This window comes from Loxodonta africana, chromosome 5 (assembly GCF_030014295.1).
Source record: "Loxodonta africana isolate mLoxAfr1 chromosome 5, mLoxAfr1.hap2, whole genome shotgun sequence".
Taxonomy (NCBI): domain Eukaryota; kingdom Metazoa; phylum Chordata; class Mammalia; order Proboscidea; family Elephantidae; genus Loxodonta; species Loxodonta africana.
The window spans coordinates 65,232,767-65,256,118 of NC_087346.1; the positions used below are offsets into that span (position 1 = coordinate 65,232,767).

The 23,352-nt window shown below is 38.7% G+C and overlaps 1 protein-coding gene across 1 annotated transcript in view; it reads left to right on the plus strand.

Moving 5' to 3' along the window:
• Positions 1-23,352, plus strand: part of SPARCL1 (SPARC like 1) — a 64,485-nt gene that overhangs the window by 22,257 nt on the left and 18,876 nt on the right. Inside the window, exon 2 of the mRNA XM_064285580.1 lies at positions 17,970-18,034. Coding sequence (XP_064141650.1) covers positions 17,981-18,034 — 54 coding nt within the window. The 5' untranslated portion in view covers positions 17,970-17,980. The remainder of the gene's footprint in view (positions 1-17,969; positions 18,035-23,352) is intronic.

The following is a 23,352-nucleotide window of genomic DNA, read 5'->3' on the forward strand; positions in this document are numbered from 1 at the left end:
AGAAATCCAAGAGAAGGAGTACTTTTGTTAGTCTGTTGGTTGGTTTTTTTCTTTTTATTGGTTGGTTTGATTTAGTTTGTGGGGAGGTGGTTACTGGACAAAGGGGAGCTTAATTTAGGATATGTTGAGTTTGAAGTGCTGGGAGACAGCCAAGTGCTGGGAGACAACCAAGAGGCGAAATCCAGAATACATTTCAGCATATGTATATATGCTGAGATATAAGCTTGGAGAAGAGATTTGGGAGTCATCTGTATATACGTGATGTCCAAATCATGGAAAGATCTCTCATATGTCATGTGTAAAGTGAGACGAGAACAAGAGTTAGGACCAGAGCCCTTAAGAACATCAACCTTTTTTTGAGATTTTATTAATTTTTTGTTGGTCTTGAGAACATACATAGCAAAACATACCAATTCAACAGTTTCTACATGTATAGTTCAGTGACATTGATTATATTCTTCAAGTTGTGCAACCATTCTCATTCTCCTTTTCTGAGTTATTCCTCCTCCACTAACATAAACTCGCTGCCCCCTAGCATTCTTATCTTTCTAGTTGTTGTCACTTTAATCCTATATAGATAGTTTTTAAAACAGCGTAATTCTCAAGGCAGACATCTTTTACTAGTTAAGCTACCTATTGTTTGATTTTTAAAAAGACTTCAGGGGATATTTTTGGTTTAAGGTTTAAAAATTATCTCAGAGCAATAATTTGAGGGGTTCATCCAGCCTTCATGGCTCCAGAAAGTCTAGAGTCCATGAGAATATTTAAAATTTTGTTCTACATTTTCCCCCTTTTGATCAGGATTTGTCTATAAAACCTTTGATCAAAATAAGAACATGAATCTTCAAAGAAGAGGCAGAGGAAGAGGAAGCTGCAAAGGATACTAAAAAGGAGTAGTCAGAAAAGTGGGAGAAAACTGAGACATTGTGGTGTCATGGGAGCCAAGGAAAACAAGTATTTCAAGGAAGGGGTAGTCATCAGAGTCAGATATGCTGGAAAATTAAGGAACAAAGAACCAAGAAATATTCATTTGATCTAGTGTCAGGAGCTCGTTACTAACCCTGGGAGAGCCATTTAGGAATGATATGGGCTGACACAGGTAATATGGGCTGAGGACTCAGTGAGAGATGAGAAAGTAGAGATAACAAATGTAGGCAACTCTTTCAAGCAGGTTGGCCATGAAGGAAAGAAGAGAGATAAGAGCGGCTGGAAAAACTGTGGGGTCAAGGAAGGGATTTTTGAAGATAAGAATGAAATGAGAATATTTAAATGCTATTGAAAGGAAGCCAACAGAATGAGAGACTGAATATATGGGGGGAGAGAAGGAAATAAATACATGGTGGTCCTTAAGGAGAGATGAGATTCCAAGCACAGGTGAAGAAATTAGGGAAGAAAAGGAACATCTCTTCCATAGTAATTGAGGAAGGAGGAAAAGAATATGCAGGAAAGTAGGTTAGTCTGCAGGCCTGGTGGTGGCAGGAAGGTGAGAGAGCTCCACAGAGTGTTTTCTGAAAGGATTAGATGACTAGGTAACTGAAGTTTAAGGAGAAATACTGGGAGGTCCTTAATGTGGTGCTATCACCTGTCTGTCAATTTGTTGCACTGTGATGGCTTCCATGTTGCTATGATGCTAGAAGCTATGCCTCTGGTATTTCAAATAATAGCAAGGTTACCAATGGTGAACAGGTTTCAGTGGTGCTAGGAGAAAAGGCCTGGTGATCTACTTCCAACAATTATTGTTATTGTTGCTGTGTGCTGTACAGTTGATTCCCATTCATAATGACCCTATAGGACAGAGCAGAACTGCCCTATAGGGTTTCCTAGGCTATATATAATCTTAATGAAAGCAGATTGCTAGGTCTTTTCTCCCACAGAATAGCTGCCTACCTTTTGCTTAGCAGCCAAGTGCTTAACGATTGCATGAAAATTAGCCAATGAAAACCATATGGATCACAACAGAGTTTCGTCAGATATAGTGCTATAAGATGAGCCCCCTAGGCTGAAAGGTACCATACAACAGCAGAAACAATGGACTCAAATATATCAATGATCATGAAGATGGCACAGGACAGGGCAACATTTCATTCTGTTGTACATAAGGTCACCATGAGTCAGAGCCAACTCGAAGGCAACCAACAACAACAATCATGTGGTAGGGTGGTTAAACAGCTAGACTCTGGAGCCTAAGTGCAAATCCTGGCTCTGCATTAACAGGTTCTATGAGCTTGGGCAAGTTACCTAATTTCTCTCTACTTCAGTTAATCCATCTGCACCATGGAAGTGTTTCTTGATAACTTTTAGTGATGATAGGGTTGTGGTGAGGATTATTTGAGTCAACACACATAAAGCACCTAAAACACTGCTTTTACCTAGTAAGCAAGCAGTGCTTGTTATCTCTTATTAATCTGTCTTTGGCTACAGTTTAAAATACAATCCATTTTCAACTGCTGAATTGATGTAAGTATGGCCCAGGCATTATAGGTGCCCAATAAATGTTGGAAAAAGTATTTGCAATCAAGTTGAGGTATTTCCCCCATGCTTAAAAATGTTCACCCTGGGCCCTCAAGTTATTGCTCTATCTCTTTTATATTTTTACCATCAAAATTCTAAAACACAAAAAACAACCAGACAAAACTCTGCCCCCCTTGCCGTTGCTCTTAATCCATTCAGCCTTTGGAATCTTTTTTAATATGATCTTTTTCCTCTCAAACACACACACAAAATTCTTGGGAATCATGTAGCCATCATTTCCCTTGACCTCTAAACAGCAGTGATACTGAGGACTCTCCCTTCCTTTTGAAGTTCTCACATCCTTTGTTTCCATCCTACTTATTCACAGCTGGGCAGGGCGACAAACAGGGATATTAAGGAAGTTCTTGTTGGATGGGAGCCCTGGTGGTGCAGTGGTTAAGAGCGCGGCTGCTATCCAAAATGTTGGCAGTTCGAATCCGCCAGCCACTCCTTGGAAACCCTATGGGGCAGTTCTACTCTGCACTATAGGGTTGCTATCAGTTGGAATCGACTTGATGGCAACAAGTTTTTTTTTTTTTTTTTTTTTTGCTTTTCTCGTAGGATGGCAACCTCTATGAAATGAAGGTGAGGTTACAGGTGGAAATGAATGAATCGTACATAGGTGAAGTGCTTAACATAATACCTGGCAGACAGTAATATCTCAAAAAATATAAGCTATTATATTAAAAACAGTCAAGGAGCCCTGGTTGGTCATTGGTTAAGCACTTGGCTGCTAAGGTTGGCATTTTGAACCCATCAGCCACTCTACAGTAGAAAGATGTGGCAGTCTCCTTCCTTAAAGACTACAGCTTTGGAAACCCTATGGGGCAGTTCTACTCTGTCCTATAAGGTCGCTATGTTGACAGCAACTGGCTTGGTTTTTTTGGTTTTATTAAATAGTCAATGACACAAATTTACTTTTTCAATAAAATAATACTTTGATGAAAATAAGTGATATTTAGTAATATTTTACTCTAATTATCCAATGTTTATTCCAATTATCTACTGCTGCTTACCAACTCAGTGAGTTAAAACAGCAACCATTTTATAATATCTCAAGATTTTGGGGTCAGGATTTTGGGCAAGTCACTCAGGGTATTCAATTGGCAGATAAGCTGGTCTGGAGAATCCAAGATGGCTCCACTTACACATTCAATGCCTTGGCAAGGACTGTTGGAAAGCTGAGGTTGGCAGAGATTGATGAATTGAGTGTCTTATGTGGCATGACAGTGGCTCACAAAGCAGCTCAGGGCTTCAAAAATGAATTTTCCAGGAGACCCAAGTGAAAGATGTAAGGTTTCTTATGATCTAACCTCAGAGATCCTAGAGCATCACTTCTGCCTCAAACATTTGCTCAAGTAAGTCACTAAGCCCAGTCCAGATTTAAGGGGTAGAAGATTATACTTCACCTCTCAACGGGGAGAGTAATAAAGAATTTACAGCCATCTTTACTGTCCCAAAGGAGCCCTGGCAGCCCAGTGGTTAAGCAACTCAGCTGCTAACCAAAAGTTTGGCATTTTGAACGCAGCAGCTGCTCTGTGGGAGAAAGATGTGGCAGTCTGCTTCCGTAAAGATTACAGTCTTGGGAACCCTATGGGACAGTTCTCTGTCTTATAAAGTTGTTATGAGTTGACATCAACTCAACCACAACAGGTGGCTTTTTTTTTTTTTTAACACTTTCCCACAATGTTTATACATATTAAAAAAAGTAAGAAATTTTCTCAAGGCAACTCACTCATATAAGCTAGAGTACAGTTGGCATTTGTGGGTGTTTGGTTCCCAACGGGAAACTAATTCTGCCTTGCCAAATGTTTCATGTGGATATTTGTTTGAAAGGTACTTGGATGAGCTAATAGAAGATCTCTAGTCAAGCCAAGTCAATTGCCGTAGAGTTGATTCTGACTCATGGTGACTCCATGTGTGTGAGAGTAGAACTGTGCCTCAGAAGGCTTCTGGTGGCTGGTTTTTCAAAAGTAGATTGTCAGACTGTTTTTATCAAGGTGCCTCTGGGTGGATTTAAACCACCAATCTTTCAACTAGCAGCCAAGTATATTAACCATTTAGACCACCCAGGGACTTCAGAAGATCTCTAGACTTTTGAAATTCAAAATCCTGTGCTTCCTCAGAAAGGTCACACTTATAAAATTCACTCTAGGTGCCATCTTTTAAAATTTTAGATGAAGTGTTCTTCAAATTTAATATTAGAGACATCCTGTTCCTAAGAGAAGGAAAAGGCTCTCCTTGAAGTTTCCCAACATCCCTTATCTTTAACCTCTCTAGATCCATGAAAACAAACAGTAGTACAAAAGAAATAACTTAAGGAAGCTAAATAAGGGGATGGAGTAAACTCTCTGTGAATTAGAGTTATTAAAACATTTTCTGCCTTATGGGTGCTTCAAAATAGTGATAATACTTTTCTTTTCATTCTTATATTTGGTAAAATTACCAAATGACTCTACAATTACATTTGAGTCTCAAAAAAATCCTAAAAGATAAGTGAGATAACCTGTTGAAATCTCTTGCAGTAGAGTCCATTCCAACTCATACCGACCCTATAGGACAGAGTAGAATGGCTCCATAGGGTTTCCAAGGAATGACTGACAGAGTCCAACTGCCAACCTTTTGGTATGCACTCTCTACAGAATGCAGAATGTTATTTTTACAGAAAGAGCAAAGAAAACTCTAGATGAAAAACAGAAATGAGACAAACTTTTTGAATGCATGAAGTTATTACTCTTGAAGTTACTGTTCTTGAATATGCAGTGGTGATATGAAATGTATCCAAGAAAAGGCAAGTGCTTGTCCAGGGTCTCTTGGCCAGTTAGTGCCAAGTACTGGAGCCAGAATCTAGCTCTTCTAAGAGTTTGGTGCTTTTTTCATTATAAGGTGTCTTTTCAATATAACTGAAGTATTGGGAATTTTTTTTTGATTGGGAATTTAGCAGTCATACCATGCCATAGCTCTTAACCACTGTGCAACCAGGGCTCCAAGTGGGATAGGTACTATTATTTTTCCTGTTGTGAAGATGAAGAAACCACTGACATGACCGAGTTTCTTGGCTGGTAAGAGACAATTCAGTTCTGGAACTGAGATCTTCCTATTTCATACCAATTGTTCCTTCAACTATTGCTGCCTTTGATTAAGTACATACATCGGGGCAAAATAACATTTAGCTAGTTTCATATCAACACTGCATATTCAAGAATAGTAACTTCAAGAATAATAACTTCAAGCATTCAAAAGTTTGTCTCATTTCTGTTTTTTGTCTAGAGTTTTCTTTGCTCTTTCTGTAAAAACAACATTCTGCATTCTGTAGAGAGTGCATATCAAACTTAAATGTCTCCAACTAAATGACTTTTTATTTATCCAAGAATAAATGGTATTCATCAAGCTTAGCAAGGACATCACGGGTTTCATTTTCAAAGTACTTTGCAAGCATCAGCTAATTAAGCCGCCTTATAACCCTGGTGGTGCAGTGGTCAAGAACTCAGCTGCCAACCAAAGGGTTGGCAGTTCAAGTCCACCATCTGCTCCTTAGAAACACTATGGAACAGTTCTACCCTGTCCCATAGGTTTGCTGCGAGTTAGAATCGATTTGATGGCAATGGGTTTGGTTTTTTGTTTTGTTTTTATAGTCATCAGAGGGAGCCCTGGTGGTGCAGTGGTTAAACACTCAGTTGCTAACCAAAGGTCAGTGATTGGAACCCATCAGCCACTCTGCAGGAGAAAGATGTGGCACTCTGCTTCCATAAGATTTATAGCCTTAGAAACCCTATGGGGAAGTTCCACTCTGTCCTATAGGGTCACTATGAGTTGGAATTGACTCTGTGGCAGTGGGTTTGGGTTCTTTTTTTTTTTCTGTATAGTCCTCAGTATGACAGTTGCTTTCAAAACATCTCCTATTTCCCAGGAAAATTCCCCACTGTCTTATCTATACAAATTGCACATTTGTCCAGTTCTTAAAATAAGAATCTAAAGGCCATAAAATTATTTTGATCAATGTGTGGCAAATACAATTAGCTCAGTAAGAAAAAAATGCTCAGTGACTGATCTGAAGAACATGACAGAACTCAAGGCCTTCTAAGTTCTAGATATTAGATTGTTCCAAAAGGTCCCCATCTTAAAAATACAGCACAGGAACCTACTTTATAATAGAAAACTCGAGGTTATCTCCTGCTTGGATCATTCTAAATGACATGGCCTTGTTGTTTCTTTAAACTTGGTTTTCAGTTTTGGTATGGAAATAAACATGAGATTCCTAAAATTAGTTTTATCCTGGGACACAGTAAACAATCAGGGACCATGCAAGAAATGGTTGACCCTCAAAAACCCTGCACAGCTTGCCATCTAAGGTGATATAATAAATCCTATACTTATTCTATGCCTTAAAATGTCTTCCCTACACTGTCAAGATTCTTACCATTTCGTTAGCTTCTTTGGCTCAAGGCCAGTGTGAAAATACCTCTTACCTGAGATGTTTTTGGCTGGGTTCGCTACAGAAGCAAAACAAGTAAAGTGTATAAATATGTGTATATAGAGAGATTTCTATCAAGGAAATGGCCCACACAAATGTAGAGGCTGGAAGGACCCAAGTCTGTGGATCAAGATAGAGGCTTCTCTAGCACAACTTGTACAAGGCAAGGTCATTAAAGCTCCATAGACAGATCCCAACTCCCGAAGGACCGAATTGCTTGGGCTGAGGGCTGTGGGGACCATGGTCTTGGAGAACATCTAGCTCAATTGACATAACATAGTTTAGTTTATAAAGAAAATATTCTACATTCTACTTTGGCGAGTAGCATCTGGAGACTTAAAAGCCTGTGAGTGGCCATCTAGGGTATTCCACTGGTCTCACCCCTTCAGGAGCAAGGAATAATGAAAAAAACTAAAGATACAAGGGAAAGATTAGTCCAAAGGACTAATGGACCACATCTACCACAACCTGCACCAGACTGAGTCCAGTACAACTATATGGTGCCCAGCTACCACCACTGACTGCTCTGACAGGGATCACAATAGAGGGTCCTGGTCAGAGCTGGAGAGAAATGTAGAACAAAATTATAACTCAAAGACTAGACTTCCTGGCCTGACAGAGACTGGAGAAACCCTGAGGGTATGGCCTCTGGACACCGTGTCAGATTAGTAATGAAATCACTTCTGAGGTTCACCCCTCAGTCAAAGATTCGACAGGCCCATAAAACAAAACAAGACTAAAGGGGTACACTAGCCCAGAGGTAAGGACTTGAAGGTAGGGGTGGACAGGAAAGCTGGTAATAGGGAACCCAAGATTGAGAAGGGAGATCGTTGACATGTCATGGGGTTGTTAACCAATGTCATAAAACAACGTGTGAACTAACTGTTTAATGAGAAATTAGTTTGCTCTGTAAACTTTCATCTAAAGTACATTAAAAAAAAATAAGATAGAGGCTTCTCCTAATTCACATATCTGCAGGGGCTGGCAGATCTAAGATCTACAGGTCAGATAGCAGGGCTCTTGCCCACAGGCTGTGAAGATCAATGAATTCCAAGATCCGCAGGCTTCTCCTGATTCACGTAGCTGCAGGGGCTAGCACACCCAAAATCAGTAGGTCGGAGAGCACGGCTCTTGCTCATAGGTTGTGAAGATCAACAAATCTGAAGATCAGCAGGTAAACTGCTAGTGGAAGTGCCAAAAACTGGAGGTCAGACAAACAGGAGCCATCTGCAGGATGAAGTGCAGGCAAAGGTCAGTATGTCCCCTTATATGCGAATGTAGGCCACACGCCCAAGGAAACTCCCTTTCAACTGCTTGGCTACACACAGCAAATCCCATCATGGGGGTAATCACATATAAACACTGAGAATCATGGCCCAGCTAAGTTGATGCAGTCTTAACAATCACATGAGAATAGAAAGACACTAATACAGGAATATTCTTAATCTCCTAAGTATGAATTAGACACATTCAGAAAACTAGGATTTAAATGTATGAAATATAGTACAAGTGAGCTTGTATTTAATGTGTGAATTAAATGGAAAAAAGTTCTCGAAGTTAAGGTTCCATTCGGCTTGAAATCCATAGGGGTGGGGAGGGGACGTTAAGGAGAAGAATGTGATGGAAGGACAGAAGAGAATCCTGGCAGATAAAGTAATGGAACATTAAAATTTCATTTCTTTATATCATACTTAATGGAAGGCATTTTTGTTGCTAGGTGCCATCAAGTCAGTTCTAATTCATAGGGAACATATGTCCAACAGAACGAAGCACAACCCAGACCTGCTCCATCCTCACAATCGTTTGTTATGCTTGAGCCCATTGTTGCAGCCACTGTGTCAATCCTTCTCGTTAAAGGTCTTCCTCTCTTTTGCTGACCATCTGTTGTGAGTCTAAGGTAATAGAAAATACTATGACTTGGGTCAGGCATACCTTAGTCCCTAAAGTGACATCTTTGCTCTTTAAACATTTTAACATGTTAAATCTTTGAAGCAGATTTGCCCAATGCAATATGTCATTTGATTTCTTGACTGCTACTTCCATGGGCATTGACTGTGAATTCAAGTAAAATGAAATTCTTGACAATTTCAATTATTCCTCTGCTTTTTTTTTTTAATCATGATGTTGCTTATTGGTCCAGTTGTGAGGATTTTTGTTTTCTTTATGTTGAGGTGCTATCCATATTGAAGGCTGTAGTCTTTGATCTTCCTCAGTAAGTGCCTCAAGTCCTCTTCACTTTCAACAAGCAAGGTTGTGTCATCTACATATCGCAGGTTGTTAATGAGTCTTCCTCCAATCCTGATACCACGTTTTCTTCGTATAGTCTAGCTTCTCAGATTATTTGCTCAGAAAACAAATTGAATAAGTATGGTGAAAAGGATACAACCCTGACACACACCTGTCTTGACTTTAAACCACACAGTATTCTCTTGTTCTGTTGGAATTCTCTGCTTTCAACCAAGATCCATATGACATCAGCAATGATATCCCTTATTCCACATCCTCTTCTGAATCCAGCTTGAATTTCTTGAAGTTCTCTGTGACGTACTACTGCTTTTGAATGATATTCAGCAAAACAAATTTAATTAGCTATGCATATTACTGCAAGTTGCACTGAAAGCTTTAATGAAAAGCAAGGCTCCAAGAATTGACAGAATACCAAGTGAGATGTGTCAACAAACATATGCAGTGCTGGAAGTGCTCACTTGCTATGCCAAGAAATTTGGAAGATAGCTACCCGGCCAATCAACTGGAAGAGATCCGTATACTTGCCAATTCAAAAGAGAAGTGATCCAGCAGAATGCAGAATTATCAAACAATATCATTAATATTCCACACAAGTAAAATTTTAATGAAAATAATTCAAAAACAGTTGCAGCAGTACGTTGACAGGGAAGTACCAGAAATTCAAGTCAGATTCAGAAGAGGATGTTCAATGAAGGATACCATCACTGACGTCAGAAGGATCTTGGCTGACAGCAGAGAATACCAGAAAGATGTTTACCTGTGTTTTACTGACTATGCAAAGGCATTTGACTGTGTGGATCATAACAAATTATGGATAACATCGTGGAGAATGGGAATTTCAGAACACTTAATTGTGTTCATGTGGAACCTGTGCATAGATGAAGAGGCAGTCTTCGAATGGAACAAGAGGATAGTGAATGGTTGAAAATCAGGAAAGATGTGTGTCACTTGTATCCATTCACCATATTTATTCAATTTGTATGCTGAGCAAATAATCCAAGAAACTAGACTATAGGAAGAAGACCGTGGTATCAGGATTAGAGGAAGATTCATTAACAACCTGTGATATGCAGATGGCACAACATTGTTTGCTGAAAGCACAGAGGACTTGAAGCACTTACTGATGAAAATCAAAGACTACAGCCGTCAGTATGGATTGCACCTGAACATAAAGAAAACAAAAATTCTCACAACTGGATCAATAAGCAACATCATGACAAATGGAGAAAAGGTTGAAGTTGTCAAGGATTTCATTTTACTTGAATCCAGAATCAACACCCATGGAAGCAGCAGTCAGGAAATCAAACAACATGTTTGCATTGGGCAAATCTGCTGCACAGACATCTTTAAAGTGTTAAAAAGCAAAGATGTCACTTTGAGCACAAAAGTGTGCCTGACTCAAGCCACAGTATTTCCCATTGCCTCATATGCATGCAAAAGCTTGACAATGAATAAGGAGGACTAAAGAAGAACTGACGTCTTTGAATTGTGGTGTTGGTGAAGAATTTTGAATATACCAGGAACTGCCAGAAGAATGAACAAATCTGTCTTGGAAGAAGTACGGCCAGGATGCTCCTTAGAAGCAAGGAAGGGGGGACGATGTCTCAGATACTTTGGACATGTTATCAAGAGGGTCCAGTCCCTGGAGAAGGACATCATGCTTGGTAAAGAAGAGGGTCAGTGAAAAAGAAGAAGACCCTCAACAAGATGGATTGACACAGTGGCTGCAACAGTGGGCTCGAACATTGCAACAATAGTGAGGATGGAGCAGGACTCGGCAGAATTTCTTTCTGTTGTACGTAGGGTGGTTTTGGGTCAGAACCTAACAACAACAGCCTGCACATTACTACACAAGCCAAAAAATAATCAGTCTTGCAACCTATGGCACTTTCAGTGATTCTTGTTTCCTCTTTACCATTTGTAAGAAAGTGCAAACTTTCTCTTAGCATAGTCCTACGGTTATTTGTGATGAATGTGGGAAAGATTCCCGGAGGTAAAGGGAGTTTTGGCAAATGCGTGGCCAAAATGGAATTTAAATGTTCCACCTGCAAATCATTCTGACCTCACAGCAAAAACTTAAAATACTTTTTATTCTGACACTCTAAGTTTACTCAGGAATCACAACTTCTATGAAACATGATGGAAGAAAGAATTAAAATTTATTGAGCACCTCCTGTGTATCAGAAGTTTTACAAATATTATTTCTTTCAGTCTTCACAAAACTGAATTAAATATTATACCCATTTTTAGATGAGACTCAGAGGTTCAAAGGGTTAAGTAATTTGCCAAAGATCACATAGATGGTGTGGGTTCAGGTTCAAGTGCATGTCTGTCTAACCCTAAAGCACCACTCCTTCCACTAAAGCAGCGATTCTCAGTCAGAGTGATTTTGCCCTTCAGGGAACTTGGCAATGTCTGGAGACATTTTTGGTTGTAACAATTGGCAGGGAGGTGGGTTAGGGCAGAGTGGAGCGTGTTTCCTCCTGAAATCTAGTGGGTAGAGGCCGGGAGTGTTGCTAAACATGCTACAGTGCACAGGACAGTACCCCATAATAAAGAATTATCTGATCTTAAACATTAATAGTGCCAAGGTTAAGAAACCCTGTACTAAACTATCTTGTATTTCTACAGTTTTCTAAAACAGTAGAGTACTCATAATATGCGTTTCTAAAATATGTGACTAAAAACTAATCTGTTGCTGTCAGATCAGACGCATGGCAGCCCCATAGGTTACAGGGCAGAAGTGCTCCCTAAGGTTTTCTTGGCTGTAATCTTTATGGAAGCAAATCACCAAGTCTTTCTTCCTCAGCATCACTGGGTAGGTCTGAACCGCCGACCATTAGGTTAGTCGTCGAGGGCAAACTGTTTGCACTGCCCAGTGACCTACAATATATGTGACTATAGTTCAATAAATCTCGTAAATACCTGTGAAATGAAAGGATAAATGAATGTTGAATCCTAGAATATAGATGGAGACTGCATTTTTCACTGGCTTTCTACAATTAGTATTCACTAAGAGAATTATATATTTTTAATCATCATTAATAATAGAGATAGGAAATAGATCCTATTTATGCTAAGCATTAAATATTGTGTATAAAATATTTTATTTTTTGATACAATAAAATCATAGAATATATATTTAGTGGTTTTAGTAGTTTAGGGAAAATAGTAGCAGTTTGGGGTTCATGAAATTCACAGAATTATTTTCAATTTTAGAATCATAAAATGTTAGGGCTAGAGGGTCATCCAGGCCACCCCTTTCATTTTTTATCAGTTGAGAAAATGTATCCAAGAAAAGGGAGGTGCTTGCCGAGGGTCTCTTGGCCAGTTAGGGGCAAGTACTGCAGCCAGAATCTAGCTCTTCTAATGGTTTGCTGCTTTTTTCATTATAAAGTGTCTTTTCAATGTAACTACAGTATTGGGAATTTATTTTTCCATGTGCTTTTATTTAAACACATTCTTTATCCAAGAGAAGTAGAACCCTATCCTTTTCCCTTGTTAAGACTTCTGAAAAGCACTATTGAAAGAGCCTTTCAATACCAGCCAACCAACATTCTTTGATAAGTCTTTACTTTTTCAGCCCAGGGAACTACATTTGGCCAAGTATGCAAAATCTTAAACCTTAAAATGTTTGCAAATCTGTTTAAAAACTCAAACTCAAAGCGAATTCTGAATTTGTCCCAAATGCTGGTTTTTTTGGAGGGGGGGAGGGGTTGTTTGTTTGTTTTCTCCTTCCCTACGTCTTTGTGTAAGAAGTAAAATGGAGATCTTTATTTGTAAGACAACTGGGAATGTGCTGGACCAAAAGTCAGAAAATCTGGGTTCAAGCCCAGCTCCCCTCCTGAGTAGCACTGTGACCTCAAGCATGTCACCAATCTTTCTGGGCCTATTTCTTCATCTGCTCACATCATGTAACTGTTACAAAGATCAAATGAGATGATATTCCATTTGTAAATTTGTTTCGTAAACCTGAAGTATCATGACAACGTAGATTTCAAGTATCTTTTATGCATCATTGCCAATTCCAAATAATGCTTATTTCAAAGATTTAAAAGATATAAACACACCTTCCGATCTTAGTGCTAGGAATTTCTACTTAAGTTAATGTATGGACATTTTCAGAAGGATTCCTTAGAGGGGTTATACTTGAGCTTCAAGCTGAATAGATGTTATTTTAATTAAGACTTGGAATTGATTAGTCCAGATTAGTTTATTTAGGGTTATAAATTATTTGAGTTTTTTTTTTTTTTTTTTAATTTCCCTACCCACAATCCCAAATCTCATTCTAGGGGCAGCTTAACTCTCCATCCTTTCAACCCACTATTCCTTGGTCCAGATGGTCCACCCTATAGGGTTTGAATAGCAGGATAAAGGTGAAATGTGTCTTGTTTCTAACACGATGAGGAAGCCTGTGTTTTTTCTCAATAAAAACTTTATTTGCTGGGTTAGAACAAAAGGCCCATAGTAATTCCTATGTGTCACACTGAAAATAAAAAAATTAATAATAATAATAATGACAAATAAGGGGACTATAAATAGATTTTAAAAAGGAAATTATCTATTGGTTAAATGGGGTAGGTGAAACAGGTGCATATATTACCACTTCCTGCCAAATTTCTAGCATAAGAGGAAAGGGATAATAAGATATAAACTCACAAAGATAAAGAAGACTAAGAAGATAAAAAGTATCAGTAAGTGTTTAGAAGATGGAAGGTGGTCAGATGATTGACGTGGTACAGCAGGGAGAGGTTGAACCTGAGGGTCTGCAGACAGCAGCTGCGTAGGCGAAGGAGCCAATACACACTGCAGAACCCAGAAGATTTTCAAGAAATGGAAGCACTTCAGGAATTTGGGAGGCATGATAAGAGTAAAGGCTGAAGTCAAGAAGATTGGTTAAAAACTTAACAGATAAAGAAATAGACATTCTTCAAGCCTTACCAGATAAAGAAGTAGGAATCCTCCTTCATGCCTGCATAGTCAGGGGACTTCTCCATTTTTACTTAAATAGGAAAAAGAAGGTTATCCCCTGGCCCTAGACTAGAGGTGGAGTCTCTGAGGGGTGCAAATGGTTAATGTGCTGGGTTGCTAAACAGGTTGGTGGTTCAAGTTCTCCCAGAGATTGCCTCCAAAGAAAGTCTTGGCAATCTACTTCTGAAAAATCAGTCACTGAAGACCCAGGTTTTCATACTCTGACACACCAGGGTTGCCGTGAATCAGAACTGACCCTTCAGCAACTGGCTGCTGGTTAGACTTGGGGTGAGCATACGGAGGGTGGATGTGGCGCCATACAGAAACCTGGGGGTCTAAGGGAAAGTCGGTGTATGTACTGAAAAATTGTCAGTCCCTTCGCTCACTAATCTCATAGAATGCTAGCAACCAGACTGATATTCCCCTCCCCAAGACAGATGGTATGAAGGCCTTCACTAGAGAAAAATCTGCTAGATAAAAGATCTACTGACATTGATAATTAGGGTGCCCCATCAGAACTATTCGATCCTACCTCAGTTTCTCTGTGGAAGCCCTCCAGGGCAATAAACCCTGCCCCTACACATGAAACTTCGAACTGGTTTTTTTTTTACTGGCTCATGACTAAATATTAATGGAGAGCCAATGTCACCAGACATTTAAGAAGAGCCCACATGAAAAATAAATAAATAAATAAACAACAACAAAACACTTAAAAGAAGAAACAAAATGCAGGCTGCAGAAGAGATTTTCAGTGTATTTGATTCATATCCTCAGAGAGATAAAAGAATAAATCACACTCATGAAAAAATAAGAGGTTAACATTAACAAAGTGGGGAACATCAGAAACTAAGAAAGAGCTCTTGGCAATTAAAAGTACGTGAGTAAAATGTTTTAAAAATCAATAGAAAGTATGGAAGGTAAAATTAAACACATTTCCCAGAATAATAAAAGCAAGGTGGAAAAGAGGAGAAAATAAGTAAATTAAGATAATCAATCCAAGAATTCCGACATCTGAGTAATATGAGTTCCAGAAAGAAAAGACAAAGGACATGTAGGGGCAAAAATTATCAAGGAACTAACTGAAATATATGAGTTTCCAAATTTCAAAGAGTCCTGTGAATGCCTAAAATCAATTAAAAAATATCCACACCAAGGCAGAGATCATAATGTTTCAGAACACTGCAGATAAATATAAAAACTTAAAAGCTCCCAGAAAGAAAGGAAAGAAAAAAATCAAGAAATAACAGTTCTCATAAAAAAGGTTTAGCGGAAAACTGACTTTGGAATTTTTATTAGCAATACTGGAAACTGGAAGTAAGTGGAACGATGCTTCAAAATCCTGAGGAAAAAAAATTTTCTGATGTAGACTTCTTTATCCACCCAAAGTACATATCAAGTGGAGAGTGAAATACGATATTATTTCCAATATATAAAGTCTCGAAAATTCTGTCTCCCATATACTGTTTCTCTGGAAACTTCTGGATAGTGGGCTCCATTGAAATGAAGGAGAAAAGAAGGAAAAACATATGAGGTTCAGGATAGCAGACATCAAACTCAAGCAAACGACAAAGGAGTTCCCAGCACGGAGTGAACAGAGGCCCCAGGAGGGAGCATCAGCACATAGCCCAGGGCGCATCAGTCTAGTCAGAGCCAGAGAATTGAGACTCCGTGAGGAATGTTTCCAAAAAGGAAAAAAAAATTAGCCTTTATGGGGCTTTTTGTTTTGTTTTGTTTTTACCATATTAACAGAAGTTTTTAAATTTTGTTGGAGAATTTGGAAGAATAAGCAATGGGTACATGGAAAAGGAAGTAAAAAACTAAAAAAGAGAGGCAATTTGTCAGTCCAGAAAATATATATATATATATATAGATAGATATAGATATATATATATATATATAGTTCAAGTAAGGAAATTTAATTATGATTCAACAGAGGAAATTACTACTTGGCTCAGCTGTGAGGAATGTATAACCTAGTCATAGTAATGTAAATGTGGAATAATGATTTAGGCAAGGATTATGACAAAGTTATTTTAGGAAGAGAAGTGTGTGTGTACATGTGTGTGAAGTGATAGTGGTTACAGTATTAAATCAGTAAGATAATGTTTAACATTAATATATTTTGTGAATATCCATTTAAGCATATTATTTATAAATATTGAGGTAAGTAAACAGAAGAAACTGACCACTTTCATTAGAAACCTGAAAGTATTATTTTATGCATTTATGTATAAAACCGTGATTGCAAAAAAATACTCAAAAGGAGTCATCCACTATTTCTGGGAGATAAAAATCTCTATAAAGACTAAAAACTATATCCCTATTCTTACACAGAGCTCAGACTACCAGGCCTAAGAGCACCCTGCAAACACCTGTAGGTAGCCCACAATTTTTAAGAACCTTATTAGTATAAACGGTGTGGTGGAAAATGCCTTGAACCGGGAATTCATTTGAAGAACAATTCACTTAGTTTCCTTGAATCACACTTGTCTCATTTCTAAACGGAAGGAGTTAGTTTAGAACCAACTAAACTCTAATGCAAGGTACATAATAAGAGTGAGACCAAAACTGTTGCCATTGAGTTAATTCCAACTCATAGTGACCCTATAGGACAGAGCAGAACTGCCAAATAGGGCTTCCAAGGAGCAGCTGATGGATTCAAACTCATGACCTTTTGGTTAGCAGCTGAATGGTTAACCACTAGACCACCCAAAACAAACTAACATTTTGCCATTGAGTAGACTCTGACTCTTAGCAACTCTATAGGACAGAGTAGAACTGCCCCATAGGGTTGCCTACAAGCGGCTGGTATATTGGAACTGCACCTCTTGGTTAACAGCCTGAGCTCTTAACCACTGCACCACCAGGGCTTCACTGTGCCACCAGGGCTCCCAAATGCCAACGCTTCTTAGAGAGGGTAACCTCTTCTCAGATCCAGCCAGCTGTTGTCATGAAAGTATGTTGTTGCTAGGAAGGCCAGTGATTCAAGAGAAACCAGAAATCTAAATTTTCTTGTGAAACCTCCAGATTTAAAAAATGTTGATTTAAAATGCACAAAGCCTGCCAAACTGAACCTATCTGCAGGCCATATCCAACTCACAGATTGCCATTGTGAATCTTCTAGATTAGGCCTATGACTCTGTAGCTTTACAGTGTCTCATTACTAAAAATTCTCATTGAAAGTTTCTTTCTCCAACTGTTGCCCCAGTAGGGTAACCATTAAGCACTAGGCCTCTAAAAGAAAGGCTAGTGGTTTGAACCTACCCAGTGGCTCCAGGAGAGAGACCTGGCAATGTGCATCTCTAACAATTAGAGACAGTTCTACTCTGTCACACAGGATCGCTATGAGTCGAAAACCGACTCGACAGCACCTAACAAAAACATGCTTTCTTCACCACTAAAGATGCAGTTTATCCAAATCTGACATGCCAACTTCATCTTGTGACTTTTATCTTCGCTATGAATACTCACAAATCTTAACAGCTAAGATCTGTGTAGAACCTTTATTCACGGAAGCATAGCCATAAACAGAGATAGTTTCTGCTGAACGCAGCTGGGATGAAAACAATCAAAGAGTAATTTTCATAGGGACACAATTGTGTAAGCAATGTCTATTCTCCCACAAAGGTAACAATCACCTTTAAATACAAAGGACAGCATTACAGTCATTTCAATACCAAGCTTGGTGTTTGCGAAGATGATGAACTGTCAGTCTTTCATAAGGAACGTTTTACTCACTGCTGTTAATTATCTTGTTGGTTCACAGGGCTAGAAAACATGAAGACTGTGATAGTTTTCCTATACATCTTGGGCGCTGTGGCTGCAATCCCGGTCAGTTCCCTTTTTTCTGTTTTTATATCTCTCCCTCCTGACATTTAGTTTAGAAATTCAATATTAAAAATATATATATATATACGTATTATGGTTTGAAGTTCTCTTTTTTATTTTAATTATATTCTTTATTGCCCAAGCAGGGAATGCATGAGTAAGAAAATCGAAATAAGTTCCTTTTTTTTAAATTATTTCTTTCAGAGCTATCAGATTCTAACAGGTTCAATAAAATGTGCAGCTGAAATTGTTGGTTAGCGGCTTATTAGCCACAGAATATGCCTGAATACCAAAAAGAACAGGAAGGAATAGTTTATCCCACGGAAGCTCATCACATTAGTATGAGAAATCTGAGAGTGCATATCACATTTTCCAGCAGCTTTGTCTTCAAGATCGAATACATAATGACTGAGCAATTCTGTAAAAGTCTGTAATAAAACCAGGAAGCAATCGCTTAGGGGCAGTAACTGATGTAGTAACCATTGATTGGCTCCTGATTTCCTCTTGGGAGGCTGTCCAAGGAAACATGCTGAAAGCAGACAAGACTAGAATATTATCTTTTTCATGTTTATATTGTCCCCTAGTGACCCAGATATACTTGCCGTACCATTCACACAATAGTAAAGTAGCTATACACAAATCAGATCATTTGAGACCATGTCAATAGCCTCAAAACAACCTGAAAGTCCAAAAAAAAAAAAAAAAATGAAACCATGGCTTGGTTGATGCCTCCTAAATTATCCATACCATCCTTAATTCAACCAAATGATTTATGCGTTTTTTTTTTTTTTTCTTTTTCACCAAATGAAGGAATCAGCCTTCCTTCCCTATAAGTCTAAGATTCTGTCCTTGCTGTTTGGATACCAGTGACTGTCTCAGGTTGACAGATATGTCAACAAAGACAAACTCCATGCCACCCAGACCAAGCAGTACTTGGAAAACAGAACTTATGTATGACCACTACTAAGAATCATGCTTAAGCAGCATGGAGCTACTTCAACTGAAAGTATACAATGTACAAAAAGCAGACAAACTAATGTTCGGCATAGAAACAAGCTCCCATAGACCCATCCTTTTTATTGTAAAAATGTGTCTTGCCCTTACAGCTGTTACTGCTGTGTAAACAGACATTAAAACAGTCTTGGAACCACGTGTTTGAGTGACAAGCCTGCATATAGACACATCCCAGATGTGTTTTCTATAGCAGAATTTGTTGTTATGCAGGCCCAGCCAAACGCTGGAAAACCAAAAGGCTTCTTATATGATTTGCCTATTAAAAGTTTTGTGTCGTTTTCTTTCCACCACTCGTCCATCAATTTGTCACACTGTGCTGGCTTGCACGTCACTGTGATGCTGGAAGCTATGCCAGTATTACAAATACCAGAAGGGTATAATGAAGTAAAAGAGCAGAACAGAACATTTCAAAGGGTAGCTTGAGAAGACAAAGTATTACAATGACATCTACAAAGACCCAGAAAACCAAAAGGGACTTAGGAAACCAAAAGGGAAGAACAAGCCTGGCATTTCTCAAGTGAAAGAACTAAAGAAAAAATTCAAGTCTAGAGTTGTAATATTGAAGGATTCTACAGGGAAAGTATTAAATGACAAAGAAAGTGTGAAAAGAAGATGTTAAGGAATACACAGAGTCACTGTACCAAAAAGAACTAATCCTCATTCAACCATTTTAGGAGGTAGCATATGCTCAAGAACTGGTGGTACTAAAGGAAGAGATTCATGCTGCACTGAAGGTATTGGCGAAAAACAAGGCTTCAGGAATTGATGGAACTCCAACTGAGATGTTTCAACAAATAAATGCAACAATGGAAGTGCTCACTTATCTATGCCAAGAAATTGGGAAGACAGCTACCTGTCCAACCAACTGGAGAAGATCCATATACTTGCCCGTTGCAAAGAAAGGTGATCCAAAGAATGCAAAAAATTATTAAACAATATCATTAATGTCTCATGCAAGTTAAATTTTGCTGACGATAATTCAAAAACAGTTGCAGCAATACAACAACAGGGAACTGCCAGAAACTCAAACCAGATTCAGAAGAGGACGTGGAACTAGGGATAGCATTGATGATGTCAGCTGGATCTTGACTGAAAGCAGAGAATACCAAAAAGATGTTTACCTGTGTTTTACTGACTATGCAAAGGGATTTGACTGTGTGGATCATAACAAATTATAGATAACATTGCAAAGAATGGAATCCCAGAACACTTAATTGTACTCATAAGGAACCTGGACATAGATCAAGAGGCAGTCATTCAAACAGAACAAGGGGATACTGAGTAGTTCAAAATCAGGAAAGATGTGTGTCAGGGTTGTATTCATTCCCTATTCTTTTTCAATCTGTATATTGAGAAAATAATCCAAAAAGCTGGACTATATGAAGAAGAACATTGCATTGGGATTAGAGGAAGACCCAACAACCTGCAATATGCAGATGACACAATCTTGCTTGCTGAAACGGAAGAGGACTTGAAGCACTTACTGATGAAGATCAAAGAATATAGCCTTCAGTATGAATTACACTTCAACATAAAGAAAACAAAAATCCTCACAACTAGACCAATAAACAACATCATGATAAGTGGAAAAAAGATTGAAGTTGTCAAGGATTTCATTTTACTTGGATCCACAATCAATGCCCATGGAAGCAGCAGTCAAGAAATCAAATGACGTGTTGCATTGGACAAGTCTGCTGCAAAAGACCTCTTTAAAGTGTTGAAAAACAAAGATGACACTTTGAGGACTAAGTTACACCTGACCCAAGCCATAGTATTCTCAATTGCCTCATATGCATACAAAAGCTGGACAATGAATAAGGAAGACTGAAGAAGAATTGATGCCTCTGAATTATGGTGTTGGTGAAGAATATCGAATATACCGTGGACTGCCAGGAGAATGAACAAATCTGTCTTGGAAGAAGTACAGCCAGAATGCTCCTTAGAAGAGAGGATGGTGAGACTTCATCTCACATACTTTAGACAGGTTATCAGAAGACATCAGTCCCTGAAGAAGGATATCATGCTTGGAAAAGTAGAGAGTCAGTGAAAGAAAGGAAGACCTTCAGCAAGATGGATTGACACAGTGGCTGCAATGACGGGGTCAAGTATAGCGATGATTAAAGGGTGGTGCAGGACCAGGCAGTGTTTCATTGTGTTTTTGAACATGGCAGCACCTAACAACAACAATAACATTGTACCTTTTTTTAGTTTAACTTTTAAGTACTCACTGATAACTAGCAGGAAAGGTTATAAAACTTTTATTTAATATTTGTTTACTTATGTGAACTTACTCTATCAGGAGATTTTTAAATCTAAAACTTTTTAATAAAATATTTTTAATTTAGAATTAATTCAAGGATTGTGTGAAACAGAACACTGCACTTAGTAGGGAAGAACAGCTATGAAGTAATTTTTCAACTGGAACTCATTCTGTCTACTTGATTCCGACTCTTATTGACCCTGTAGGACAGAGCAAACTGCCCCATAGGGTTTCCAAGGAGTGGTTGCTGGATTCGACCTGCTGACCTTTTGGCTAGCAGTCAAGCTCTTAACCACTGCGCCACCAGGGCTTCTTCAACTGGAAGGATGCCTCTATTTCTAGCAAGGACTAGAGACATAGATGAAGAGCTGGCAGGTGAATGATGGGGAAGTCGAACAACTGTAGTTGGAGATAGGAGGCGCCTCTTCGAGTCTTAACTCTGCTACTTACCATCTATCTGTGGTTTGACAAGTCATTAATCTCTACGGTACAATCTCACAAATTGAAGTGAAAAGAAATACCAAGATAAGATTATGTATGTAAAATATTTTGTAAATTTTAAGGAGCTACCCAAATGAATAATTACTGTTGCTAATAATAATATAATTAAAGCGGTAATAATACCAACTGTCTGATATCTGAGGCAGGTATTCACCATGGATATTTATTATAGAAATGTGGTGGATACCAACAAGTCAGAGAGATCCAGATATAAAACAGAGTCTGTTTGGATTGACTCATCCTGACTCTGTTAGCAGATTGTGTAATATAAGGGAAGTCATAGAGCACAGCATGTATTTTAAATTTGATTTGCTCTCTTGCTTCTTATCTACTTTTCAACTAAGAGGAGTAATAATATCATTTGAAGAACATTTGAAAGAAGCAGTTTTTAAGAGGAAAAAGAAGAAAGAATTGTGGCCAGTTTGGCAAGTTGCTGGAGGCATTAGGGAAGGCAATGGCTGCGGGAGGTTTTAGAGTTGACAGTGTAGAGCTGCTCCCCGTCTCTGCTACCTTTTCTCCACTCCTCCCCCGCCAGCAGGGAGTAATAAACAACAATAAAATGGCATCTTATCTTCCTTCAGAAATACTCTGAAATTGAAATTCTGTTTTATCAATAGGTGCACATCTATATTTATAATAACATGCCCACTGGAAATCTGTTTGGCATTTCTTAACCAAACAGAATCCACATATTTTGGAGAATTCAAGCAGGTGGGGAAAACGATGATGTTGTTGTTGTTAGGTGCCACCTATCAAGTCCATTCCAACTCATAGTGACCCTCCGTGTAACAGAATGAAACACTGCCTGGCCCAGCACCATCTCATAATCATTGCTCTGCTTGAGCCCATCATTGCAGCCACTGTGTCAGTTCATCTCATTGAAGGTCTTCCTCTCTTTCACTGACCCTCTACCATGCATGATGTCTGTCTCCAGGGATTGGTCCCTCTTAATAACAAGTCCAAAGCACGTGAGACAAAGTTTCACCATCCTAGCTTCTAAGGAGCATTCTGCCTATACTTCCAAGTTCTCCTGGCAGTCCATTCAATATTCTTCACCAACACCATAATTCAAAGGCATAAGTTTTTCTTCAGTCTTCCTTATTTGTTGTCCAGCTTTTACATGCATACGAGATAATAGAAAATGCCACGGCTTGGGTCAGGCACACCTTAGTTCTCAAGGTGACACCTTTGCTTTTTAACATTTTAAAGAGGTCTCTTGCAGCAGATTTGCCCAATGCAACACATTGTTTGATTTCTTGACTGCTACTTCCACGGATGTTGACTGTGGATCCAAGTAAAATGAAATCCTTGACAACTTCAATTTTTTCTCCATTTATCATGATGTTGCTTATTGGTCCAGTTGTGAGGATTTTTGTTTTCTTTATGTTCAAGTGTAATTCATACTGAAGGCTATGTTCTTTGATCTTCATCAGTAAGTGCTTCAAGTCCTCTTTCAGCAAGCGATGTTGTGTCATTTGCATATCACAAGGTGTTGATGAGTCTTCCCCCAATCCTGATGCCATGTTCTTCTTCATATAGCCCAGCT